The 25,378-nt window shown below is 59.2% G+C and overlaps 2 protein-coding genes across 11 annotated transcripts in view; one reads left to right on the top strand and one right to left on the bottom strand.

Moving 5' to 3' along the window:
- Nucleotides 1-7,671, top strand: part of SYT2 (synaptotagmin 2) — a 108,275-nt gene extending 100,604 nt beyond the window's left edge. For all 3 annotated transcript variants that reach the window (XM_055144265.1, XM_055144264.1, XM_055144263.1), the window contains exon 9: nt 1,973-7,671. In XM_055144265.1, the coding sequence (XP_055000240.1) occupies nt 1,973-2,179 (207 nt within the window). In that variant the 3' untranslated portion in view covers nt 2,180-7,671. The remainder of the gene's footprint in view (nt 1-1,972) is intronic.
- A 1,395-nt stretch (nt 7,672-9,066) lies between these two features.
- PPP1R12B (protein phosphatase 1 regulatory subunit 12B) overlaps nt 9,067-25,378 on the bottom strand; it is a 227,209-nt gene continuing 210,897 nt past the window's right edge. For 4 of the 8 annotated variants that reach the window (XM_055144257.1, XM_055144255.1, XM_055144258.1 and 1 more), the window contains exons 24-25: nt 20,213-20,393; nt 9,067-15,710 (exon numbers count right to left, since the gene is read on the bottom strand). In XM_055144257.1, coding sequence (XP_055000232.1) covers nt 20,259-20,393 — 135 coding nt within the window. In that variant the 3' untranslated portion in view covers nt 9,067-15,710; nt 20,213-20,258. The remainder of the gene's footprint in view (nt 15,711-20,212; nt 20,394-25,378) is intronic. The other 4 variants (XM_055144259.1, XM_055144262.1, XM_055144260.1 and 1 more) reach the window with 1 other exon arrangement.

Raw genomic sequence — 25,378 nt, 5'->3', positions numbered from 1 at the left:
CCCTGGGGGGCCGGGCACCCAGTGTCCCCTCCGCCCCTCCAGCTGTCACACGGTGACATGTGTCCGTGTGTTTGTGTCCCCTGAACGCTGCTCTGACCCACCTCAGTCCCCCGTGCCTTGTGGGCTCAGGCTCAGGCATCCACCGCCCTCCCCTCCAGCCCCCATCATTCCCTTTGTCCCCTTCAAGCCAGTGGTGGGGGTCACTGTTTTGCCCTCAAGGCTTCAGGAGGCCCCTCTGGAGGGGAGGGCGCAAGCTCCTGACCCCTGCTTGCTGACGCACTGCTTCTCACCTCTGCGTCCGTGGCCCCAGCTTGGGTTTCCCAGACACAAACCACTGTCCTCCTCCTGCCATGCTCTTGTCTCTCTCTGGGGAAATCGGCATCCGTCACCTCCCCGCTGACACATCCCCTCCACCCCGGGGTCCCCCTGAAGCAGGGCCTCCTCTGAGTTCCCCCACGGTGCTCGGCGCCGGCGGGCTCTGAGGGCATGTCTGCCGCTCCAGGCCGAGGGAGAAGCATCTTTTCTCCTCTCCTCACTGCCTGCACCCTGGGCTTTGCACAGTCTCCAGAAATGCCACTTGGGAGCAACAAAGGTTGTTTCTGAAGACATGCTCCTCCCCCCACCCAAGTTGAGTCTTTGAAAAAAAATTATCTCTTTACTTAGTCACCACGGAATTATAAAGTCATTCATAATTAGGTTTCAGGCACACAATGTTTCACCAGGCTCTTCCTGCTCACTCCCCCCACCCCCCGTTTGCCTCCCAGCCACAGGCTGCTTCTTCGAGAGGCATCCCTCCCCCCCCCTTTAAACACTGGTTTACGCAGTTGTTCGTGATGTACTTGTTCCAGGCATCCAGTGTCCCCACCCCAGGCTCCCCACCATTGTCACCTTCTCCCGACCATTGGCCTCGACTTCCCAACTGCTTCCTCAAGCCTGCCCCAGTAGCGCCCTGCAGCCATTTATTTTATAGTACTTGTTACCAGTGACTGGCTAATGGAATGATCAAAGAGTATCTCTGTAGAAGAAAATTTGTGGAAAACTGTTCTCTCTAATTGGGGGACAGTAAGTCCTTGTCTGAGGCAAGGACTCCGCTGTCACTAAGCTGTTGTTACAAGTTAAGACTTCTGTGTTACTGTTTTTGTTAGTTTGACTGGTAGGCTTCTTACATTACATCCCATCTAATCCGGTGTGCTACTACTGGGTTGTGAAATGTTTGCACGTGAGTTTGGACACGTTGCTCCAGAAGATCCAGAATATTTGACTGGGCAGTCTGATGGAGGCACGGCGGCAGGCTTGGGGTGTGGGAGCAGCTGCTGAGGTTCTGTTTGGGTGGGAGCTGGCCCGCCCTGCCTTTGATATTACCCCTGAGGTCTCAGCTGGGAAGGGCTGTCTGAGAAATATTTGCAGCTAGTTGATCTCTCCTGAGATTTATTTATGAGTCTCTGGAGAGGGCCGGTAGATGAGCTTACGTGGCGGCGGTGACGGTGTGGGGCATGGATGGGACGTGGCTGCAGAGGCTTCTGGAAGTACAGGGAGGTGGGGGGAGGTCGCCCACCCCCACTCCGAGAAAGCCTGGGGTTTCAGAGGTGCTTTTTTGCCATAAATAAGTTTTTGCACTATTGCAGCACCCTTGCTGATAGGGTTTCATCCATAACGCTCCCGCCCCTCTGCCCCCCGGCCGAGCACGACCCGCCACCATGGACATTGCCCCCTCCCTGCCCTCTCCCCCCCTATGCCCGGCAGCTGCTGTTTCCTACTGAATTCCAGCTCCCTTGTTTGCACTGTCCTTGGGCATTCTTTATTCCACCGTCGTGTTGTCAAAGCTGAATCTTGTTGGCGTCATAGATAAGACGTCGGGGGGGGGGCCTTCCTCGACCCCTTGCTTGGAGCAGAGGCGGGTGGAGGGGGTGATATCTGGCCCCTGGTGTCCCCCACCCTCTGGCGCCAACTCCCTCCCTTCTTCCCGCTGCAGAAAGTCCAGGTCGTGGTCACTGTGCTGGACTACGACAAGCTGGGCAAGAACGAAGCCATCGGCAAGATCTTCGTGGGCAGCAACGCCACGGGCACGGAGCTGCGGCACTGGTCCGACATGCTGGCCAACCCCCGGAGGCCCATCGCACAGTGGCACTCCCTCAAGCCCGAGGAGGAGGTGGATGCGCTGCTGGGCAAGAACAAGTAGGCGGGAGTGGCCGGGACGCCTCGGACACTGGCAGATGCAGAGCGACCGATACCTCAGTTCCGCAACCTCCAGGTCTTCCTTCTCCCATCCGTTCGTGGCGGTGTCCTCGGTTTCTTCCTCCCCTCTTCCCTCTGGAAAGACCCACTTCCTTCCGAAGGCCCTGTCGGAGAGTCCCCCGAGGTTCCAGAGAAGCCTGGCTCTTCCCTGCTGCATGCCACTCTCCCCTCTCTCCCTGACGCTTCACTTAAGCCCCCACCCCCTGAGTGAAGCTCTCTGGCGGCAGACAGCGGCCGCAGTTCCTGCTCTCTGAGTGTTCTGGACCCACACCACGGTGGCACCTCCTGTTTCCCCGAGGTGGAAGGCGACCCGGCGTGCGTGTGCGTGCAGATGCGTGGACAGGTGTGCGTGCGTGCGTGCGTAACGGGCGTGCATGCACGCCAGCAGCTCTGGGTCCCTGGAAAGAGCCGTGGACAGTGAGTGACCCTGTGTGGAGGCTCTGTGTGGGGACCCTGGAACGGAGCCGAGCTGACCCTCTCCGTGGGAGCGCCTCTGCCCGCTGGGGGAGAGGGTTCCGAGCCGGGTCGTACTCTGGAAGCGCCCTCCGCGTGGGTGGCCGTTTCGGAGAGACAAGCTGTGAAGTCTGGATCTGCCCAGAACTAGGACCAAACCCCTGCCCCCATCACAAACTTCCTCCTGCCAGTCATGGTTTGCTCGACATTCGTGACAATGAACTCTCCGCTCGATGGGTCAGACTCGAACTCGAACCAGCAGTCCCGGGACCTCCCGCCCTTGACGGTTAATATCAGATTCCCAAGAAACACAAACCCCTTTCCCCAGGAAGACCAAACCGAGACTCCTGGGTCTCCGCCCCCTCCCCGTGGGAAACAGACGCTTCCTCCCTTTCCCGACAGTATCTGCCCCCTGGTTCATTTGCATTTGCTCCTCAGCCTGCCTTCGCTTCTGTTTTTTCTCTTCTTCGTTTAAGCCAAGCAGCGCTAGCGGAATCCACATTAATGTGTAGACAGAGCCAGAGAACTTTGAAAGGAAGGTTTGAGTGTACTTAGTCCCCCTGAGGTCCAGGTAAGAAGGGAAGGGAGTGGCAGGAGGGGAGGACCGTGGACACGAGGCACGGACTGTGCGGGTCTCCCTGGGCTCCCCCAGCTCCCTCTCGACTGCTCTCCACTGTGGCGGGCCGGTGGGCAGCTCGGCCCAGGGAGCCCCGAGGGGAGGCCCCGTCCCACCCTTCATCAGCAGCTTCTCTGACCCCCGCAGAGCAGGGCCTCCGTTCCAGGTTGCTGGGAAAGGAATCCCGCCCCGTGTTCTGTTGTGTCCCATTCCCTGTCACCTTTCGTCGCCAGCATTGGTAAAAAGCCATATATATGTCAGTCAAGTTTGCACTGAGTCCTCTTCCAAGCCTCAGCCTGAGCGGGAGGCCCGGCACTGCGGCCCACCTGTCCCCTCTCTCATGCACGGGCCCTCAGGCCCCGCCCACCTGTCACCATAGAAAACTCACAGCTTCCCCAAGAGCCTGGGGCACCCTCTCTCTCCTCCCTCTCCCTCTCTCTCCCTCCCCCCTGTCTTTCTCTCTCTGTCTCTTTGTCTCTGTCTCTGTCTCCTCCCTTCTTTCTTTCTCTTCCCCCCCCCCCCGCAGAAAAAAAAATGGTAGAACATCCTGTCTGGCCCCATTGGGCCGCCTCAGTGTGCTGTGAGCACCTGAGGCGGATGGACAGCACTGGGGACACTTGGCCTTTGAAGAGCCGGTGATGTAGATGCTGCAGTGTCCTCTGTGTTCTTGATGGGGAAGAAGGGCCTTCTGGCTCCGTAGGGGCAGGGCAGGGCACACGGAGGCTGGGGGCTCAGAGCTGCCATCTCTCCGCCCAGGGTGCCCGGAAAGTACGCGTTTTGTACTGGACGCGTGCACACGTGTGTCTGCATGCCCATGTGCACATGCACGTGTGTCTGCCTTTGTGTGCCCGCCTGTGCCACAGCCTGAAGGGAACGCAGAGCTCTGACAGCCACTTGGATGGAGCTCGGGTCTCTGAGACCAGAGCTGGGCTGCGGGGGAGCTGGGGACAGTGGGCTCCTTCAGAACGGGGCTGTCTGCAGTGGCGGAGGTGCTGGTGTGGCCAGCAGGAGTCTCTGGCTCTTTCCCGCCTGCAGAGCTGTGGGCTTTTGGTGCTTTCTCAGGGTCTTCCCATATTCCCCTCACAGCAGCCCCCAGACCTGCCTTCCCGAAGGTCTCCCTCACGCTCATCCCGCGCCCTTTCATTCTCTGGCCTGCTCCCAGCCCACCCTCTGCGGGGGCTCTTCTCAGCCCGTGCCCTGCAGCCAGCCCTCCCAGAGTCCACAAGCCCCCTCCGTGGTGGACGGAAGGGCGGGTGGGCATCCTTACTGCTGGAGTGCCCCAGTGCCCAGACAGGGCGGGCGTCTTACCCTGGGCCCACCTCCAGAGGGCAGCCTTGAGGCGGGGGTGGGTGTGTGCAGGTTGCTGAGACAGCCTGGGAAGAGCTAAGCTGGGGAGCAGTTTCCCCTCCGGGGTCCGGCTGGCCTGGGATGCCCAGAGGCCCAGAGGCACTGCCTGGGGCCCCGGCAGGAGAAAGGGAAATGGACTCGAGCTTGTGAATTTTCTACCCCGAGGGTTACCCCAGACCCTTGCTGCTGGGAGGCAGGAGGCCTGAGGCGGGGTGTCTGCGCATCTTGGCAGCAGGGTCCTGGGGTGTGTCGAGAGCAAGCACTCACCCCAGAGTCTTCCCCAGGGGGAACGTCGTAGAGACGTGACTCCTTAGAGGACAGGCCCAGACCCACCCACGAATGGGGCTGGAGGCCCCCAGAATCGAGTGTTCTCTTTCCTCCCCGAATCCTCGTCTGGCTAGACCTGCTCACAGGGGCGACTGGCAGACGGGGCAGCTTTGGAAGCGACTTCCGGAGGCAGTAAGAGGACAGGGGACTTGGGGTTCCTCAGCACAGGCAGGCCTGGCGGGGGTCAGCAGGGAGGGGTCCCTTCCTCCCCATCAGTCCCTGCCTTGTGTTCCTGTGTTCGCTCCAGGATGGTTTTGCTGGCCAGGGGCCCCCGGAGAGAGCGGGGATTCCTCCTTGGGGATGCAGGCGGCCCTGGGGCTGCAGAATGGTCGAGAAGTTGCCCTAGCTCAGGCGTGAGTGTGTCCATGTTCTGCTAAGGTCCAATTCTGGCCACCCCGGTTTCACTAGGAGCAAGCTGGTAGAAAGCAGTGGGGTCTGGCATGGCCCCTGTCCCCCAGTCTGTGCCCTCAGCCGGGTGGCAGGGGGCTGGCAGACAGTGAAGTGGCCCAAGGATTGATCTTGGTGGCTCAGAACCCCCATGACCTGGTCATCACACCGGGCAGATAAAAGCAGGCTGCCCAGTTTAATCTGAATTCCAGATCGACAACCGAAATACGTGACACACTAAACTGAGAGATTTGCTGTGGACCTGAGGTCCGGGTTTAACTGGGCACTTGAGTTTGGGCTGGCAACCCCCTTCTGACCACTTACTCCTCCCCCCACCCCCCAGTGCCGAGAGGCCAGGGACTGGCCATGGGGATTTTCTCTGTTTTCGAGCTGCAATACTGAGAAGGGGACGCTGCAACTTGAAGACACACAAATCTACTTTATTTTTTAAGCAACAAGAACCTTCTGAAGCCATTTGAGCCCATTGCCCCCTCCATGTGCGTTTAGCTCTACGAAGGTCACGTCTCCGGCCTCTGACGCGAGATGCATGCCTTGAACTTCCCGTCAATAGCCGCATGGCCACGCCAGCCCAACCCCATCTCACACGACTCGTTGAGGCTGCTCGTTTGATGTATGTCAGTAAAGTCTTTGTCTCCCCACCCCTGTCTTGCCCCCGCCCCCACCCCGGGTGCCCCTCTGTGGGACTGAAGCTGGCAGCGTCCTGCTCTGGCCCAGCCTGGCCAGGGGAGAGGCTGGAGGACCCAGGACGCTGGTGTCTGCTGGCCCATCCCTGCTGCCTGCTATGCATCCGCCTGCAGAGTCAACCCCAGGCCGTGTCCACCGGTGCCCGGGAGCTTCTGTGGTCCCTGTGTGCACATGTGTGTGCACATGTGTGTATGCGTGTGTGCAATGCGCGAACACATGTGAACATGTGTGTGCATGCATGTGTGAATGCACATGCGTGCACACATGTATGGATGTACAGTGTGCACGTGTGCGCACGTGCACATGTATGTGCATGCACATATATGTGTGCATGTATGTATGTGTGCATGCACACGTGAACACAAAAGTGTGTATATGTGTTCATGTGTGCATGCATGTGTGTACATGTGAATGCACACGTGTGCATATGTGTGCATGTGTGTGTGCGTTTGTGCGCGCTCCTTCCTCCCATTGTTTGAATTAACTAAAGCCATAAGGGGGCCTCCTGCTGGAGATGGCTCCTCCCAGGAGCCCCCCATGTCCCTCTGACTGGCTCCCCACGAACCCTTGTCAAGGGCTCACTGGTCTCCCTCCTGCTCCCTCATCCCCCGTGTCATGAGGATGGAGGAGGCCAGATGATTGGGTGGCTCCCACGGGGGTCGGGGTGGCTCCCTCCCTGTCTCCCCCGTGTGCCCGTCACTCTGGACCCCTCTCCCGGGGGCGCTGTGGAGGCGCCTGGGGTTCTCAGGAGCAGCTGGTCAGCGACTCAGTCTCCCCAGGTTCCCACTGGCCCACAGAACCGTCCCCCACTGTGAGGTCTTGGGGCTCCCACTCCCTCCCGCCTGCAGCCGCACCCGAGCAGGGCGGCGGGAGGTGCCGGGCCCAACCCAGGGAGGCAGGCGCTGTCGGGCCACAGTCCCGGGACCCTCAGCGCCAGCCGGGTGAGACGGGGGAGAGGGGTCTGGGGGCTCTCAAGGCCCTAAGGCCTGGTTGGTGCAGAGAGACCTGGGGCCCGAAAGCCCCCAGCCCCGCCCACAGCTCCGTGAGGGGCTCAGGCCCCTGCGGAGTGGGGTCCTGCCGGCAAGGCTGGGGGCTGCCCTCTGGTTCCACTGTGGGGTGCGCGGTGCCAGGGTCTAGTTTAGTGCAGGGGGACGACATGCCCCTCCTTGGCTTGCCCTCAGCACACCCGCAGCAGAGACAGAAACCGAGGCCGGAGGGGCCAAGGTGGGTCTGTGAGCGCCGAGCGTGGGCCGGACTGGAGTCTCCACCCGCTGCCTCCGCCCTCCCTGGACCCTCTGCCAAGCAGCCGGCTTCTGCCCCCTATCCAAGGGCTTGATTTGCCGCTTCCCGAAACCCTGGGTCTGACCCTCCCAAAGCCGATCGCGGGCAGACCCCGGAACGCACTGCGCCTCCCTCGGAGCCCCGCTCTGTCTTCACAGGAAGGACCGTGTATAACCCGCCCCGCCCCCGCCCCACCGCACCGCTTGGCAACGCTCTCCACCCCCTCCTGTGGACTCTGTTGTTCTCGTCTGATCTCTTGTCGAATTGTTATTTTGTAATGAGCTGCGTCTCCTTATTAAAGAAACTGAGCTGAAAGAAAACTGGGGGTGGGGGGTGTCTCGGTTCTTGCGGGGGCCCCGGGGGAGGGTGCTGGGCAGGGTGGCTGGGCCTCCGGCCTCGAGCCCAGCATGCTGCACGCTTGCTTTTCCGCAGGGAGGTGGACAACGGGGCCGGGAACGTCCCTGTGAGACGGGCCCTCCGCGTGGGCCGAGCCCGGTGACAGGGCTGCTGACCCTGGGGACGCGAGGCAGAGGGGAAGTTCCACCCGGGTCCTCTGTGCTCCGCTGCTTCAGCGGACTCCTGAACGAAGACCGTCAAGTGAAGGAAGGATCAGGCTGTGGGGGGCAGCTCTGCCCGCCCCCGCAGCTGCCCCGCCCACCTGACCAGCCGCCTTGCTCGGAAGTGGCCAGGAGGGCGGCCTTGGCTGTTTGTTGAGCGGGGCCTGCACTGCGGGGGGCGTGGGCATGTGCGGGAGCTCTGGCCCGCAGGTGGGTGTCCGTCTGTCCTATCTGGCCATCCCAGCACCGGGTGGGGGAAGTGCCTGCGGCCCTGAAAGGCCCCTGGCCGTAGGGCGAGGCCGGGCGGTGGGCAAGGGGCAGGGGCCTGCGTGCCACAGGGACTTCTGGCTGTCGGTCGGTGACAGCTGGACTCTGTGGCCCAGGGGACGCGGACAGATGCCCTTGGGGGCCCGGGAACCCTGCCATCAGTCACGCTCCTCGGCCAGCACGTGGGGCGCCAGGGCAGGCCCACACTCTTCGACCATGACATCATGCCTGTGTGCCGCGGGCTGACGACAGGGGGGAAGAGTCCCCCCGCCCCCACCTCCCTGTGTCCAGGGCCAAGCGGGTGACTGGGCATGGCCAGCAGCACTGGCCGTGAGGGTGCTGAGGTCGGTTCTGCCAGGACGCAGAAGCCAGCCCTGAATCCTGGCTGGGCAAGGCCAGACCCAGGCACCCCGGCTCCTTCATCAGCTTGCCCGTGGCCCCCCGTGTGCGGCCCCCGCCTGCCCGGGGAAGCAGGGCACAGGGAGATCTTCCCAGGGTCCAAACACGCTCGCGCAGCCGCTGTTCCGACTGACTCAGAGGCAGCCGTGCTCCTGGGCGTTGGCAACCTATTTTTTGTGGTTCCATTAATTTTTTTTTCCTGTTTTTTTGGGCCACGCTCAGCGGGACTCAGGAATCACTCCTGTTTCCGTGCTCAGGGAATCACTCCTGGTGCAGGGAAGGGGGGCCCTGTGGGGTGCCGGTGATGGAACCAGGGTTGGCCGTGTGAGGGCAAGTGCCCTACCCACTGCACTCTCCAGCCCTCCGTGGGTCCCTTTTAGACCTTCAACGGAGGCGCTCCCTCGCCCTACCTGTCCTCGGACCCGGGCAACAAGGCCCTCACGCTGCGCTGACTGCAGCAAACCTGTCTCCTAAACAGCGGACTGGCAGTCACAAAGTTAAAACACAGTTTTATTTACTCATTTATAAATACTGTTGTGTTTCCAGGCATCATATAGATGTGAATATTATTATTCCCAAACTTTCAAACACAGAATGCTTAATAATACTATATAACAACAACCAGTAAAACGAAGTCATTCATCTCAGGGTTGAAAGGCCACTCAAAATTGCATAAAAATACATTCAGGTTCACAAAGCAGAGCCGGCCGCCCTCCCCGAGCCCCCGCCCGCCCCAGGTGTATTTACAACGAACTGAAGTCAATCCCACAACTCTGCTGAAGAATTACCTCTGGTGCGGTAACAGTGCTGGCGGGAGGGGCCGGGGGCGGGGCGGGGGGGGGTGAGGGTGCTCCCAGAATGCCACCCCGGGAACCGGAGAGGATGGACACTGCAGTGGCTCCCGGTGCTGATGCAGCGGGGCGAGCAGAGGGCGAAGACCCCAGAGCTGGGGAGCAGGGGGCCTCCTCTCTCTCCGGGGGTCAGGCCCAGCCCGGAAAGGGCAGTGGGCAGTGGGCTACAGGCTGGAAAAGGGGCTCGAGCGATTGCTGCGGCCCCCCCACACCACGGCCCTGCTCTGTCCGGCCCCTCTCCTGTGTTTCAGACCCTTTGCCTGGATGCCCCCTGCCCCCACCCCTCCAAAAGCCCTGCAGGGGGGAGGGGAAGCAAGCGGAGGAGGCAAGGGGAGGTGAGAGGCCCCTGTAGGAGTGCTGGGTTTGAGCACTGAGGCTCTCTGAGAACCCCCCTCCCCCCCGCCCCCGCAGCCTCCACCGTCTTCTGTCGGGCACCCCCGGGCCAGAAACGCCCACACTGAGCAGGGGCATCTGAGACACGGGTCCCGCACACAGCAGGGCACTGCCCTGGGTCTTGGGGTCTCCTGGCCGTTCACCCTCCTCCCCAGGAGCTGGTCAGCACAGCTGGGAGCACCGCACGGAACTGGGGCGGGCGACGGTGCTTCTGGACCTCCCCCAGGAGTCCGGCTGGTGTGTGGGAATCCTCTTCTCCATCAGCTCCACGTGAGAAAAGCCAGGAGCAAAGACTGCGGAGGGCAGGGGGAGAGGGAGGCGAGGGGTGACCCGTCTGCTGGGGCTGGAAGGACATCAGAGCATCCTGATGTCACCTTCAGGGGCCACCCACGACAAAGTTTATGGAAATGGCAGAGAAAAGTTTGGAGGAGAAAGAACAGAAAATATCGCTCTGGCAGGCCTAGGGTCCAAAATGATAAACAGATGGGGTGGAGAGCGCTCAGGGGGTCCCGGGGGCGGGGGAGGCGGTGGGGGACGGGAAGGAACGGGAAAGCAGGAAACAGGAATCCGAGGAAGACATGGCGGGGGGGTGTCTGGCTAACCGAGGCTCTGCAGGCTCCGTCTGAACCCCGTTGCTGGAGTATGGGCGTGTGAGCCCACAGCCCGGGAGAACCTTTCCTTTCCTTTTTTTTGGTTTTGGGTCACACCCGGCGATGCTCAGGGCTGGCTCTGAACTCAAGATCCCTCCTGGCGGTGCTCAGGGGACCGTACGGGATGGCGGGGACGTCAAACTGCGTGCAAGGCCAACGCCCTCCCTGCTGCTCTGCCCCTCGGGCCCAAGAGAACCCTCCCGAGGTCAGACCCCACATCCCTCTGTCGGGTCGAGACACAAACCCACCTATTTGCTTCTCTTCTTGGGGGGCTGGGGGGGGCTTCCAACCAGGCTCCTGGCCCCACGCAGGTCCTGTCCAGGCCCCCCCTGACCCTGACCACTGTGCTGGGGGCCGGCCTCTGCTTCCCCAGCAGCTGCAGGCGGGCTCAGAAGCTGCCCCGAGGACGCGCCTCCTCCCCGAGGAACTGCGGGAAGGGCGGTCCCGGGCTGCCGAGACAGGGTCTGTTTCCCAACCTAATCAGGGCGCGAGCTCCATCAGCAGCTGTCCCTGAGCGCTGACCATACCCACGAGGGACACTGATGGACTCTCTGCCCCTGGATGGCACCTGGGGAGCGGCACTCGGCACTCGGCCCTCCCCCCACGGCACACAGGCCTCCTCACTCTCGGGCCCTCTGCCCCTGCGTCCCACTGTCACTCACACCTGGTTCTGCCCAGGGCCTGCTGACTTGAGTGCGGCTCTGAGTGCAGCTCTTTGGCCAGCAGCACGCCGGCCTCCTGTACCGCGCCGCCACGGCTGACCCCTTCTAAAAGTAGGGCGCCCCGAACAGCACGGGCACTGCCTGCTCCTCAGAGCCCGGGGCCCAGCGTGCCAGCAGGTAGAGGCCGGGAGGGAGGACAGTCCCCTTTGCGGCTCTGAGGCAGAGCTCGAGACTCTGGGCCAGGTTGTGCTACGCAACCTGCAACGAGCGGGCCGAGGAGAGGTAGCTGGAGGAGTCTACGGAGCACAGCTCTATTTCCTATTAAAACAATTTGTCCAAAGGCTGCCTGCAACAAATTGCTTTCTATCCACTTCCCCCTGAGCTCCAATTTCCACCTCTGCAGGTTTTAATATTCTTACCAAGCCATTAGGAGAGAAAAAGCAATCGCACCACCATTCAATTACCGTCAATATCCAAGTCACTTTCCAACAACGACGACGAGAAGCCAACCTTGACGTGCTGGCGATAAACAGCTGGAATCCAGAAGAAAACAAGGATGTGGAAAGTTAAAGCAAAATTCTGAGTTTAAGAAGCGCTCTGATCTTCCCCGGAGATCCCTTCAGTCTGAAGGGCTCTGAAAGACCATCCAAGTCAACCTCATTCTCAGCGGGGGCAGGCGACCGTCCCCGGTCAGGAGGCTGACCAGGGCCCCCGCCTGGAACCCCGACGTGCTGACCTAACAGGACTTCCTCCTTCTCCTTCTTCTGCTTTCAAAACCAACCTGGGGACCAGGAGCTGCAAGCACGACTGGGCCCAGATGTGGGCCCGGGTGGCCTGGGACCGCATTAGGTGCATGCTGGCACAGACGGGCCCCTGGTTCTGTCTGGGAGGACCTGGTCCGTGTCACAGCAGGGGTAAGCCGGGAAAACCCCTTCCCGTAAGCTGAGGGGTTGAGCTCTTGGGCTCTCCCCTTTGAAGTGCAATGAACGGAAACCCACTGGCTATTCTCCATGCCATCTGCTCTCCTGCTCCTGCCACACGGGGCAGGAGACCTCACCCAGAGACGTCACTCACGGCAGGGCTTTGAGCGTCAGCCCCTAGCAGAGTCAGCAGTTCCCATCTATTTCGTGGGGGGCAGGGGTGGGGGATTTGCAGGCTAGGAGGTAGGGACCAAGCATCTTAGCTTCCTGAGTGGGACCGTTGAAGAGAAGTTACTCGGGACAAGGGCAGGGTTTGGGGCGCGGGTGGGGGATGACCCCAAGCAGAGGTCAGCATCCCCCACTGACAGTGGCCTCAGGGAACCACCCAAGCTTCTCCCCCCCACACTGGGAGGCGGGCGAGGAAGCCGGCACGTGCACAACACCCTGTGGGGACACAGGGAGACCGGGCCTACCCGGGGGCGGCGAGACCGCCCTCAACCACCCGGCAACAGTCTCATCATGTGCCCGACCCAGCTGCTCGAGAGCCCTCGAGGGGACAGGGGGTCTTAAGAGTTTGCTGGGAAAGAATCAGTAGCCCTTATGCGGCGAGCAGGGTGAGTGGCCAAGCTGGCCGGAGGAGGTCTGGAAGGGCCACCTCATCGCCCACAGGGGCTGCAGCCTGACTGAGGGACATGATGGACGTGGAGGGTGGACAGCTCAGCCACTCCTTCCTCTCCTGGTGCTTCATGGGAAGACGTGCAAGGCGCACAGCTGGACCACATTCGGCTTGGGCCCTGGGGTGTCCCCGTGCCACCCTGCCCACTCCTGCGGACTGGGGGCCTGCAGCTGTGATGGCACAGGCCTGACCGAGTATCACAGAATCGGGCGGGTGGGTCATCCAGCACCCTAAGTGCAGTGGCTTCGAGGCCACGGTCAGTGCAGGTGACGAGAAGGACGGGAAGCCAGACTCTGCCCAACACCACGAACTAGTGCATGGGTGGCGAGCTCCCCGAGACGGAAAAGCACAGAGACGTTTCTCACAGGGACAACCCGCTGGCAGGAGAGAGCTGTGCCACCAGAGCGGGACAGGCTGCAGGAGAGGACAGGCCGGCCGGGAATCCTGGGGGCTCGTCCCTCCTTTCCGCAGGCCCCAGACAGATGTGAGGGGCTCAAGATGCTTCTTACTAACCAAATGTTCTTTTTCTGAGAAAGAGGCAGCAACCGCCCACTTCTGAGACGTGCCAGGAGACCCCCCGCTGTGAAGCCCACAGAATAAGGGAGCCCGGACAGTGGGAGATTAAACCCTGCCTCAGGCCTCGCAGTCCCTGAGACCCCAGCTGGCAGCACGCGCGCGAACACAAGGCTCATCGCTGTAGCGCCTCCTGGAAAATGGCTGCCCAGGGGCTCCTGGCCCGGATCCGGGGTCCTCCTGCTGGCTCACAGGGCGCGAGAGACTTCAGAAGGCCGTGCACGTACAGGGCGGCTTTCCTGCCACGGAGACAAACTGGACAGAGGTAGATTTAAGTTAGGAGAATCGACCGCTTGAAGCACTGGCAACGCCAGAATGACGAGTCAAGTGACCTTCACACTCACACGCTAAACAAGGGGGAAGACTCCTACGGAGAGAAAATACTTTTAAGTACCACTGTGAGGGCCCGGTCAAGCACTTATGGTTTGATTACTTTGTGCTGGACTAACAGAGTCGTCTGCTCAGGTGTGGGCATATCTAAAACGACCGTTTTGGCTCAAGGACAACAGGTGTAGACGGGTATGAGCGTTTTCCAGGGAAGGGATGGCTAAAGGACCTGGGAACATCAGCCAGATTAAGGGGGTCTCACCAGCAGCACACGTCCAAAGCTGTCACTACAAAGCAGGGCTGGGGACATCTGGCCCGTGGGCCGTGTAAGGCCGTGAAATCCTGTGGTCTGCCTTGGTGCATGACGGGACAGACACGGATGCTTCTTGTTAGCTGCCCATGGCCTGCTGGCTGTATTTGAAGGCCGGTGTTATAAATATCCAAATGGCCCCTGGCAGATCAAAGGTTCCCGGCCCTGTAATTTAAAACTGTACCTAGACTTTTGCAAGAAGTCCCAGGCAGTCCTCTGCTCAGACTAGGAAAGCGTTTCTGGTTATTGGAGTTGACCAACCTTTGAGGAATAACTGCTGACAGCACCTGACTGCGGCTCAGAAGTTGTGGCCGATGGTTGGACAGGGGGAGGAGGGATCTGCTGTGACCCACAATGAAAAGCTGGACCAGATGACCTTTAGCCCTTGCAACTCCAAGCTTTTGGGACTTTCCCGAATGGTTTGAAAATATTTCACCCCTTCAAATGCCCTGTGAAGAAGTCATTTCTCCTGTTCGTTTTCCTTTTTGGCTTTTTGGTGATGCTCAGGGGTTATTCCTGGCTCTGCACTCAGGAATTACTCCCTTGAGTGGTGCTCAAGGGACCATTTGGGACGCCGGGGATTGAACCCAGGTCAGCCGTGTGCAAGGCAAACGCTTTACCCGCTGTGCTATCACTCCGGCCCCTCGTTTCTACAAAAACTAAGGTCTCTCCCCGAAACCTAACCACTGGGAAGAGCGGAGCTCACCATCATGGCACACAGCTGCCAAGGCCTCTCTGCCCGCACCATCCGTGCCTTTCCATCCATTCCTGTCCCCTCAGCCCCACTGTGGTCCCCCCTGCAATGACACCCTCACTCTGAGCGGGGCGAGGGAGATGAGGTCAAAAGGACCAGCAGAGCCTGGATTTCCTGATCAAGAAAACTAGTCTGTGCGGGGGAAGGGAATGCGGGGGGGGGGGGCGAAGAGGAGTCGGGAGAAGAGTGGGAGAGAGAAAACTTAGGCCACGGTCTGGGTCTGGCTTTTCAGAGGAGCGCCAGCACAGAAGAGGGAGGAGCGAAGGACGTCCGGATCACCTGAGCCCTGGGGACGGCGAGGGAGGAAGGGGGCAGAGGGGTTAAGACTAGTCAGTGGGTGTTTCTGGGCTGCTGAGCAAACAGATCTCGCCACCAGCGGCTGGAGAGAGGTCAGTTCCTGAGAGGTGACGAGAGGCAGAGGCCCTGGCGGCAGTCACGGTGCCCTTGGCATCGACTAGCAACACGGGCGGAGGGGCGCCCCGAGATGAGGCCCGCGGCCTCTGCTCTTTCTCTCGGCCCCCCAGACAGGCCCCTGCGGTGGCCACCGGACTTCTCTGCATCGGAGACACGGGTCAGTGCAAAAGGCAGCGGGTTAGTGGTTTGGGCCACGTCCGACACAGACAAGGAGCTGAGCAGCAGGAACCGGGAGGCCCCCGGCGGGCCCGGTGCACGCCTGCACGCCTTCTCCAGACGGCTCAAGTGGCTCAAAGGATCACCATCTTCAGTGACAGCTGTCATCACGCTCGGGTGGGGTGGCAGAAGAGCAGGGCGTGGGGAGTGCAGGGAAGAATGTACAGAGCAGAGGAGGTGACGGGGGGGCAGAGCGGAGAGTCCTTCCACCAACACGTTCACTTCGTGTGGCTGGAAGGCGATGGCTGGGAGAGGGGGTGGCGGGGGGCGGCTGCTCTTTCCCCCGGAAACCCGGAGGCCAGTCTATTTGGAGAGTTTGCTGATGACTCGGATGAGGGCACCGTTTTCGTCTTTCAGCCTCTGGTTGTCGGACTTCAGTTCTGTTAACACCTGCAGGGGGACGAGGGAATGGCATGGTCAGAACCTGGGTGACCCCGTCCCTGCTCCCTGACCGGCCAGGCCAGCCCCGTGGGCAGAGGCTCCTGACGTGGCTTCCGCCATGCACCCCTTCTCCCGGGCGTGCAGAGCCCTCCGATGGCCCCAGGGACTGAGCTGGGCATGTTCCACCTTGGGAACAAGTACACGGAGCTGGAGGGCTGGCGGACGGGGCTCCACGCCCCTCGCCGTGCAGCCTTTCACCCTAGCGGTACACACGCACCCGTGTGCGTGTGCAAGGGTCCTGCCCGCTGAACTCACTGCCAGCCAAGAAATTCTGGGAAGGGAGCCAGAGCCAGACACACGGAAGAGACCCCCAGAGGGATACTGGGAAGAGGGGTGAAAACGGCGGGGGGAAATCGCTCCACCCGAGGGTGAACCGGAGGGAGAAGGGGGGTGGGATGGGCTCACTGGCCACACAAGACGACTCCGGGGTCCCTCTCTGGGTGGCCTCTGTGATGCTGACAGACAGGCTGCACGCATTCAAGTCCAGTCCCAGGGGCTCCTGTTCTCACAGGCTCTTCTCCCCATGGGCAGTGCTCGGAGGCCAGGGGCCTCCTCAGAACCTTCAGGGGGTCTGGTTCCGGGAACAAGAGGCTTTGCACGCGGGTGGGGGGCCGATGTCAGTCCGATGAGTTCTGACATCTCGGGCCGCCACACACACTCTTGCTCAGTAGAGGGAAAACAGAGTTCCACGGCCCCTCCTGGGTGTCTGAGTCCTCACACGACCAGGCCCTCAAGCACGCGTGTGCCTGGAACAGCCTAGTGGGATGCGGAGAGGGGACAGTTCATGTGGCACCGGCTCGTGGCGGAGATGGAGATCTGAGGGTAAGTGCCCTCCAGGAAGAAGGCGCCTACCCCCCGTTTCACGCACCTACCTCGGCTCCACGCAGATTCCTTTGATGGGTCAGTCCCTCAAACCTACGTGAGGCCCACGGGCAGGTGATGTCCCCCGTGAAGGACAGCCTGGGCTCCGAGGTCACCACTGTGTTTAGTCCTAGCTCTGGCTCTGCCACGGCCACTCAGGGAATGAGTCTATAAAGAACAGGTTTCTCCCCTGTCTGGTTCTCCTGAAGGCACTCCAGAGACGGAAGAAATGTGTGCGGAGACGGCAAGGAAGCCTTATCTGTGCCTCGGCATCCGGCTCCCAGGAGCACGCCACGCGTCTATGCTCGGGGGTTATCCCGATGTCTAGAAATGAGCCCCCGGAGAGCTTCCTAGCAAGACCAAAGGCCCCGGCTGGTAACTGGCGAGGCTGACCACAGAATCTACATACGCCCGAATCCAAAAATCATCCCTCCAGCACACGGGCGGCATGAAGGTGGGAATGGAACACGGACGTCTAATGATCTGTAACCTCGGCACCGCCACTGTCCTAGATGATCTGCAGCATATTTCTCAAACTGCTCCACAGCACTGGTTTCCACTCTGCAGCCAAGGAGGAACGACACCCCTGCCCCAGTAGGGGTTCTGGGAGGCTCCCAGGACGTGAAAGGAGGGCTGGCAAACTCCGGGTGCAGAGTCCTCCTCCCGTCACTAGATGCCCCCCTCAAATGGGCAAGGACACATAAGTGACCTAGAGACATGACGAAGGGTTTTGCTCAGAAAACGCAAAAACATCATATTAGTTCTTTGACTGGGGCCTCTTGGGCCTCCGTGGGCCTGGTAACCAGACCCTAGTGCTCAGAAACTCATCTCAAGATCGTAAGAAAAACCAGCTCAAGAGGGTTTCATGCTGCTCCCCCCTCTCCGAAGCCTGCAGCTTGGGGACCAGGGAGATCTTGGATATTCCAAAATAGGATTCCACAGGCGAGGAGGAAGCTATATAAGGCAATGGAGTGCATTTCACTGCTAGCAGCTCATCAAGTCAGAACTTAGCTGCCTTAAAAAAAAAAAAAAAAAAGGACAAGCAACTCATTGGAGTCTTGATGATTTATTTCCACATTAAAAACTCAAATTAAAAAAAAAAATTGGACAAGGGCATTCTCCAGCTGCAACATGCTACAAGTTGACATCTTAAGGGAGTGTCAAAGAGAACAAGAAATGGAATGCAGAAATCAAGGCGGGCAAAGAAAGACTCATAAACTTGACTCTCACAAGAGAGAGAGAGAGGAGGAAATGAGCACTGTTATCTGATATTCGCCCGAATAAAAATGATTAAATAAGAACATCTGTGGACATACTACAAGTCTGGGGCTGAACGAAGCTTTGCCATTCCAGCTCTCTGGACCTCAGCTGGACTGGGTTTTAAATTTCCCGTGGCGCGTTTGGTGTTCGGGTACTGGGTAGATACGATGAGGCTTTTCTCAAATATTGCTCTAGCCTGGGGTGAGGAACGTGCTACGGCATCTCCCTGGAGCAGAAGGCTGGGGAGAGGGGCCCGGAGGCTTGGGAAGCGGGAAAGTCTCCCGCTTAGAGACTGTGGGTCAGTGGCTTGTGTTACAGAGGAAAATGCTTCTTGGGGGGGGGGGTGGTTATAAAAAGCCCAAAGTACAAACAGAAACAAGCCAGCAGGGCACATTCTCCCGACCACACTGTTTGGCTTAATTATCTCACCCTTCCCTCGAGCAGGGCCAGGGCCCTGCTGTTTTCCTCCCCCCTCCCCCGCGAGGCCAGACAGTCAGTATCTTAGGGTCTGCAAACCCGGGGGCATTAGCTGCAAGTCTGTGGGGCCTCCTCTGGCACATCGCACATGTTGTAACATGCACACAAATGAGCATGGCCCAGTGCCAATAAAACTTACATTTTGGACACTGAAATCTGACTCTGAGGCTTGACTTTTTGCATGTCGTGAAGTGTCCTTCTGTAGACTCCCCCTTCCCCACACCCCTGCCTGCCTGCAAGCTTTCTGCGTGGCTCCTGGACTGCAATGGAGGCCGGCACCGGCTCCCCACGAGAAGCCAGAGCGTGGTGGGAGCAGCCTGCTCTCGCCCACCCCACGGAGCCTTCTGGCACCGTGTCGACCGCATGCCTAAGGAATGGCCGAAGCCCCATGCCACACACGGCGGGGAAGGGCTGAGGTGCTGAAACCCGACCTACTTGGTTTGAGCTCTGGTGGCACCACTTCCTCTCACCGAGAGCAAATGTCTTCCCTTTTCCAAACCGAAAATGGTGGTCCCAGGGGGTGAGAAAGAGCCTCTGAGTACTGGGCCTTGGAAGCTGGACATAACGAGGACATCTCTCGCCCGCCCCATGTGAAGTCTTCAGGGACCTTGCAGCTGAGGCTTGAGCACCGAGTCTGGAGGAAGACTCAGCGGCAGGGCAAGAGCCCGCGCCAGGCCACGGTGGCACTGCCCTGTTCTCTGCGCGTGAGAGCGGCGGGATGTGAGCTCGGCCTGTCTTGGGACACTGGGGGCTTCAGATCTGGTGAGCGTCAGCCACCAGCTACCGGCCCTGAAGGCACGAGCTCATGGGCAGCTAGAAAGGAACAGGCCTTCATCTGGGCTAATTAGATTACGGCTGGCAAGGAAAGACTCGCTTCAGAGAGTTAAGCTGCTGACTGGCGGGGTGAGCCCTCGCCATCTCTCGGGTGGGCAAACAGGGCGTCAGGGACCTGCTCAGGTGATCACACACTTTGTTCTTTTCTGTTTGGTTCTCAGTGGAACACAAAGTCTGGCTCTTGGCTCCCCGCCTGCCCGCCATCTCCGTGGCCGACGGGCCCCGGGAGGCAGGCCTGAGGAGAGAGGGTCTCTTGGACACGGCTGCACCTCGCAGGGCCCAGGGGGAGGGGAGGCGGGCTCAGCGCCGCAGAGCCAGGAGACAGGGAGGGGGGCAACGAAAGCTCCCGAGGGCTATGAGAGGAGGCGGCAGCCACGTGTCCACTTCTGCTGTCGGGACGGACGCTGGTTTTGCTGCTGGGGGAGCCGACGATGCATGGCTTTAGCCCTGGGTTCCAGTCTTCCCTCTCCTGCAGACCTGGGGAGTCAGTTCTGCCTGGGACCTAACCCGGGCTCCCCCAGAAGAAAGCGCAGGGAGTGTGGGATGAGGCTGAATGCTCGGGTCTCGCCCCAGACGCCTGCTGCCTCAAGGGGGTCCCGGCCACTCTCTGTTACTAGTGTTTCCGTGTTGTTTCTCACCCTGACAGCCTTGCCCCTGCTTAACCCCGAGCCAACCACAGCTTGGAATCCATGACCAGCCCCGATGCGGGGTTCTGAAGGACCCTCCTGCCGTTAGATGGCTGCTAAGGGTGGTCTCAGTTTGGCAGCAGCCCTGCCGAATGGATGAGTGCACACAACACGGGTGTGGAGCCCAGCGGGCAGACCCCGAGAGTCCCCCGCAGAGGAAGTGAGGCGGTGAGCCCCCGAAACTGACAGGCGTCCGGGCCAGGCCCTAGCCCTGCTCCTGGCAGTGCCGGCTGACCAACCTTCCCAGGAGCCTGCCTAGGCCCGTTCTGCTGGGTGGGGGGTGGGGTGGGGGGCGCCCAGAGCGCCGAGGCCCAGCGAGGAGCGCAAACGTGCCTGGAGTGGCGGAGGAGGGAAGTGAGGTGGAGAAGAGGGGCAAGGACTAGAGCTCCTGGTTTTCCGAGGACTCGATGGACGCCATGAGTCTGGCCACAACCCGGGTCAGGGCCCTGTTCTCAGCCTGCAGCTGCTCGTTCATCTGCTTCAGGGTTTGGATCTGTTTTAGCTGGTGGAGGTTCTGTAGAGAGTGAGACATGGAGGACACGGACGGACAGGACAGAGAGAGACAAGACAGACCAAGGAGATAAAGGGAGGACAGAGAAATCACATGACTTTTGGTTTTGGTGTTTTTTTTTTCTTTTTTTTAGTTGCATGCAAGGAAGGAAATGAGAAAGGCAGGAGTGGGGGGCGGGTGGGGGGGAGGATGCCGGGGAGGGGGAGAGCTGCGGCTGCCACTCCTGGCTGAGGCCTGGCTGTGCTAAGGCCAGCTGCACGAACAGAGCCACCAGACCCCCCAGAAAGCGCATCTGGGTTGCTTTTCCGACAGCCCATCCCGTGGCTTGAGCTTTCTGAACTCAATTAACATGGCTGACCCTTCCTCTTCTTCCTCCTCCTCTTCCTCCCTGCAGCTGGAACTGACCTCCGAGATGCAGCTGTGACCTCCGAAATCTAGCTGCGCCCTCTCGGCTCAGTCCTCAGCACCGTCCTCCCATTCCCATTCGATTTCTTTCTGGCTCCTTCTCTCACCTCATTTACTTTTATTGTCTAAAACAAAATGAGGGAGAGCAAAGAAAAGAGGGTTCTGATGGGTGAGTAGCTTCTGCAGGAGGCGTGCACGGCACAGGAGGCTCAGGGGCCACCTACCACAAGGAGAAGCCAACTGGGACCTCTGGCCGGCGTGGCCGGAAGCTGCTGCCCCCCTGGGGCTCCGCTGCAGCCGGAAGCACGCTCTAGGACCCAGGACAAGCTCAGGTGTCTTGACCCGCTATTCAATTATCTGCGTCACTTGGTTCACAACTAGCTACGTTCTCTTTGTTCCAGCTCGTGAACTGGGCTGTGCCGAAGGTGCTGACAGGCAGACTCGTGCTCTGGAAATCACAGCCGTGTGCCAAAGCTGGAGAGATCATAAATGTCCAACAGGCATGGAATGGGCTGAACTGATCCGTCTGGCCCCAGTTATCCGTCAGCGTTGCAGAGAGAACAGAATAACCAGTCCACAGATATTTTCCGATCTACCTCACGGCCTGGAAGGGTCACAAGCTGTTCGGAACTGGGCTTTCACTACAGCTCTGCCTACTGGGACTCGTCCTTCCTACGGGGCTTCACATGGGCCCTGCCACGGAGACCAGCAGCTCTCTGGGAAGAGGAGAATGGTATCGTATGAACGGGAGCCCAGAGATGAAGACACACAATCCGTTTGTAGGCCTTTTGACTACAAAAAAAAAAGGCCTCCAGGTATCAGAGAAAAGTTCTGTGGTACCTGCACGGGTGAACTGGTGGGAATGGAAAGTTAGTGGAGTTAGGCTTGCTCGGGGGTGAGGCAGCAGGACTAGGAAAGGCTATGAAGTGGAAAACAGGGAAAAGGAAAAACAAGTAGAGACAAACTGCAGATGTCTTCCCCCCACCCAAAGAGGGAGAATGAGCACCTTGGAAAAAATGCGGGGTGGCACACAGCCACAGCGGGGCTCAGGGACCAGGCACGCCCCCAGGTCATGGAGCGGTCGGGTGGGGTCAGATGTTAAACAGATGGGTAAGGACCAGACTCAAGAATCGACGGAAAGTCCCTGGGTCTCACCCTTGTCTGGTGTTGACATGGAACCAAATCTTTCAACACATCCTTGTCATTATATAAAGAAGCTCTTGCCTTCTAGGGAATAACGTTAAAGACTTCATTATGAAAATGAGTCAATCTAACATGTGAGTGCAGGCAGACGGGGCTGGAAGAATCTGGGAGTTAGCAGGAGAGGGAGACGGAGAGGAAGAGAGGGAAGCCAAACAGAGTCTGGTGGAATGTTCTCTAGGAAGCAGGACTGGAGTAAAGGCGGGATGGAAAGGGCAGCGGGCCAGAAAGCAGGATGGGCACGGGCAGGACTTAGGGGCCAGGACCACCTTGTGATATTTCCGGGGTAAGTGAAATAAAGTCCAAGTCAAATCTGAAAGGGGCTTGTCTGCTGGGGCCCTGTCATGCAGCAGTTGGGGCGGGCGGGCAGCCTGGGAAGGAGGGACATCGGCAGGCAACGGGGGGCATGGCCCGGGGACAGCGCGGGCCCAGCACAGCGCTCACCGACATGCAGCCCGGGAAAGGTTGGCATCGAATTTTACTCTAATCCAGGATCCGAGTGGCACCTCTCCCGGGGAGAACTTCTAGTTACTTACCTTCCCAAGAAAAGGCCAAATGGGCACAAGCCGAGTCACAGAGGCCCGCAGCCCTGGACGGGGGCATGGGGGGGTCGCATCACATGGTTCCCATTTGACTTGACCTTTGTCCACTTTGCCAGAGTCAGAAAACCGGGTATGGGAGTCACTGTCTGCCCTTCGGTGTCTCCAGGGAACCCCAGGGCACTACCGGCTCCCTTGGGATTGCTCCAAGCAGGCGGGACCGTCGGTACACACTGAACATGACGCAGCCACCAGAGCCAGCAGGCAAGGCTGGCCCTGCACCTGGACACGCGGGCTGCCTGTCCCTGCCGGCTGCTACTAAGGCCAAAGAGGCCTGGGACTGGCCACTGGAGAGATGGTCATGACCGGTCACCGCCAACTGTCGCTGGGTGAAGGACTGGAAAGCTAAGCTCCTATTCTCTGAGGCTCCTCTAGGGCCACACCAGTTTTATGATTATTTAGCATATTTAGCCTAATGAGTATTAGTATATCTGAGGGTTTTTTTCCCTTCAAAGGGGGTATGACACAAATATAACATTGATGATGACCAGAGAGGTCCTGGCAGTCCCCCTTGGTCCACGGGGGAGCTGGAGCTTCTGGAACCCGCAGCAGGTCTGGACTCGTGTGACTGTGCCCGAGGGGCTTTAGGCTCTGCGCCCTTTCTGCTCCATTTGGGATTGGTACTGAATGGGTACATCTTTTTCAATAAAAAAGGTTTCCTGCATATGAGAGATCATTCTCATCTGTGAGATATCAAGACGTAAGTAGGGAAATAACAAATGTCCAAAGGTGATATACACGAAGAACATGGGAACTGGCTTTCAACAGGAGGTTTGCCACTGTGGGAAGGGGGAAGGGGAGACAGGGAGGGATGCTGAGACCATGGTGGATGGAAGGGCCCTCTGCAGGAGGGGGGGTGCTGAAATGGGGTAGAGTGATATGCCTGGTACCTATCAGCAATGGTATTGTAAGCCACAGCGCATGAAGAGGAAAAAAAGTGCCTGACACTGAGGCAGGGACGGGGGGTGAGGGAAACTGGGGACACTGGTGGAGGGAAGTGGTCACTGGTGACGGGAATGGTGTTGGGACATTGTATGCCTGAAATGCATCATGCATAATCTTGGCATCCACAGTGACTCAATAGAAATACGATGTATATATATTTTTAAGTGCCAAATCCAGTTTGGGGCCTGCTGGTTAGTCCAACCCGGCCCACTTGCTGACTGAAGTGGCTGGACCGGAAGGCTCGACTTCCATGTGTCTCTACCAAAGAAAGGAAAGACCCCGTGGCCTTGTGTAGACAAGTCCAGTCTGACAGGACACAGAGATAGAAACACGTAAGCCCGTCTCCACTCACAGAACCGAGGGCCACCTCCAGAGCGTCCCAACTCACCACTTGGGACAGGGAAGAGTCTCTCTTGCTCCACTTCTGGTCTTTTTATGGGGGGATCTGGTTAGCCTCCAGGCGTGCACGTGCACGCACTGTCTCTATGTCTCTTTTTCTGCAGCATCTGGCTGTGCTCAGGGACTACTTCCTGTCTGGCACATTCCTGGTGGTGCTCGGGGGACCATCAGATACCGGGAATGGAAGCCAGGGCCTTACACACACAGGGTAAGCGCCCTACCACTGAGCCACACCCCTGGTCCCTGGCGCCTTCTTCAGGAGCATCTCTGAGGGCTGCCTAAGGGCAGAGCACAGGGCTGAAGCTCAAGGGTGGTCCAACACGGCAGCAACAGCCCCCCTGCAGCCCGAGCTGCGGCTGCTCATCCACCAAGAACGGGCCAGGCCTAGCAGAAGTGAATGCTGTGCGCAGGTGCGGAGTATCTGATGAGCGGCTAATGGGATCGGGCCGAATCATTCCTATCCTCTCAGGAAAATCGACGGTTCACAATTTCTACCTGTGGTTCTAATCGCCTTGAAATAAAGTGTCCCTGTGCGAGATTTAAGCAGGTAGTACTTGAACTTCCGGGTGAAAGCGACCAAGCCTGGCCTTAGCATGTGGAGGACAGAGAAACAGGATTAATAAGCCCTGGTCATGGGCCAACTTTGACTTGTGAGGTTCTGAAGGGTGTGTGTGTGTATGTGTGTGTGTGTGTGTGTGTGTGAGACAGGCCAACTTTGACTTGTGAGGTTCTGAAGGGTGTGTGTGTGTGTGTGTGTGTGTGTGTGAGACAGGCCAACTTTGACTTGTGAGGTTCTGAAGGGGTGTGTGTGTGTGTGTGTGTGTGTGTGTGTGTGTGTGTGTGTGTGTGTCTAGGCCACTGCAGTCCTGTTTCTCCTAACAGGTGCCCAGGAGAGCTGTTTGCTTACAGAAGCTCTTCCTGTGCTTCCCCAGCCACACGCTCCCTGTCCTACATCCAGGGAGGAGGCACAATTCTTGGAGAAGGCAAGAGAGCTAAGCCAGTGCAAAGGGACTGTGGCAAGTGGTCTCAGAGGCTCAGATATTGTTCTGTGCAGCTCTCCTCCCTGCGGCTGTTCCCCCTTCCACAGCAGCCCCCTGACTCCTCTGGGTACACATTCTCACGCTCCAAACTGCCCACTGAAGTTAGTTAGCGGGGCTGAAGGTCGCTGCAGGCCCTGGTGGAGGGAGCCGTGGAGTCTGGCTGCTGGCACGAGCTCACGCTAAAGGGTGCGTTCCCTATGTTACCCGATACTGCAGGGGAAATGTCCTGGGGTAGGAAATCAATGGGAATCAATTTTTATTCTGCTGCAGAACGACGTAAACTCCGTTTCTTCCAGCAAAGGGATGAGGGAGGGAGGGGTCCCGACCCAGGTGGAGACTCTCTGGCTGGCCCTGACACCCCCGGGCCCTCCTTAGGCGCGGTGTTAAGCTTTTCCACCAA

This window comes from Sorex araneus, chromosome 7, assembly GCF_027595985.1.
Source record: "Sorex araneus isolate mSorAra2 chromosome 7, mSorAra2.pri, whole genome shotgun sequence".
NCBI classification, from domain to species: Eukaryota; Metazoa; Chordata; class Mammalia; order Eulipotyphla; family Soricidae; genus Sorex; species Sorex araneus.
Note: the sequence above shows the minus strand (reverse complement) of the source record. Positions and strands in the feature narration are given on the sequence as shown.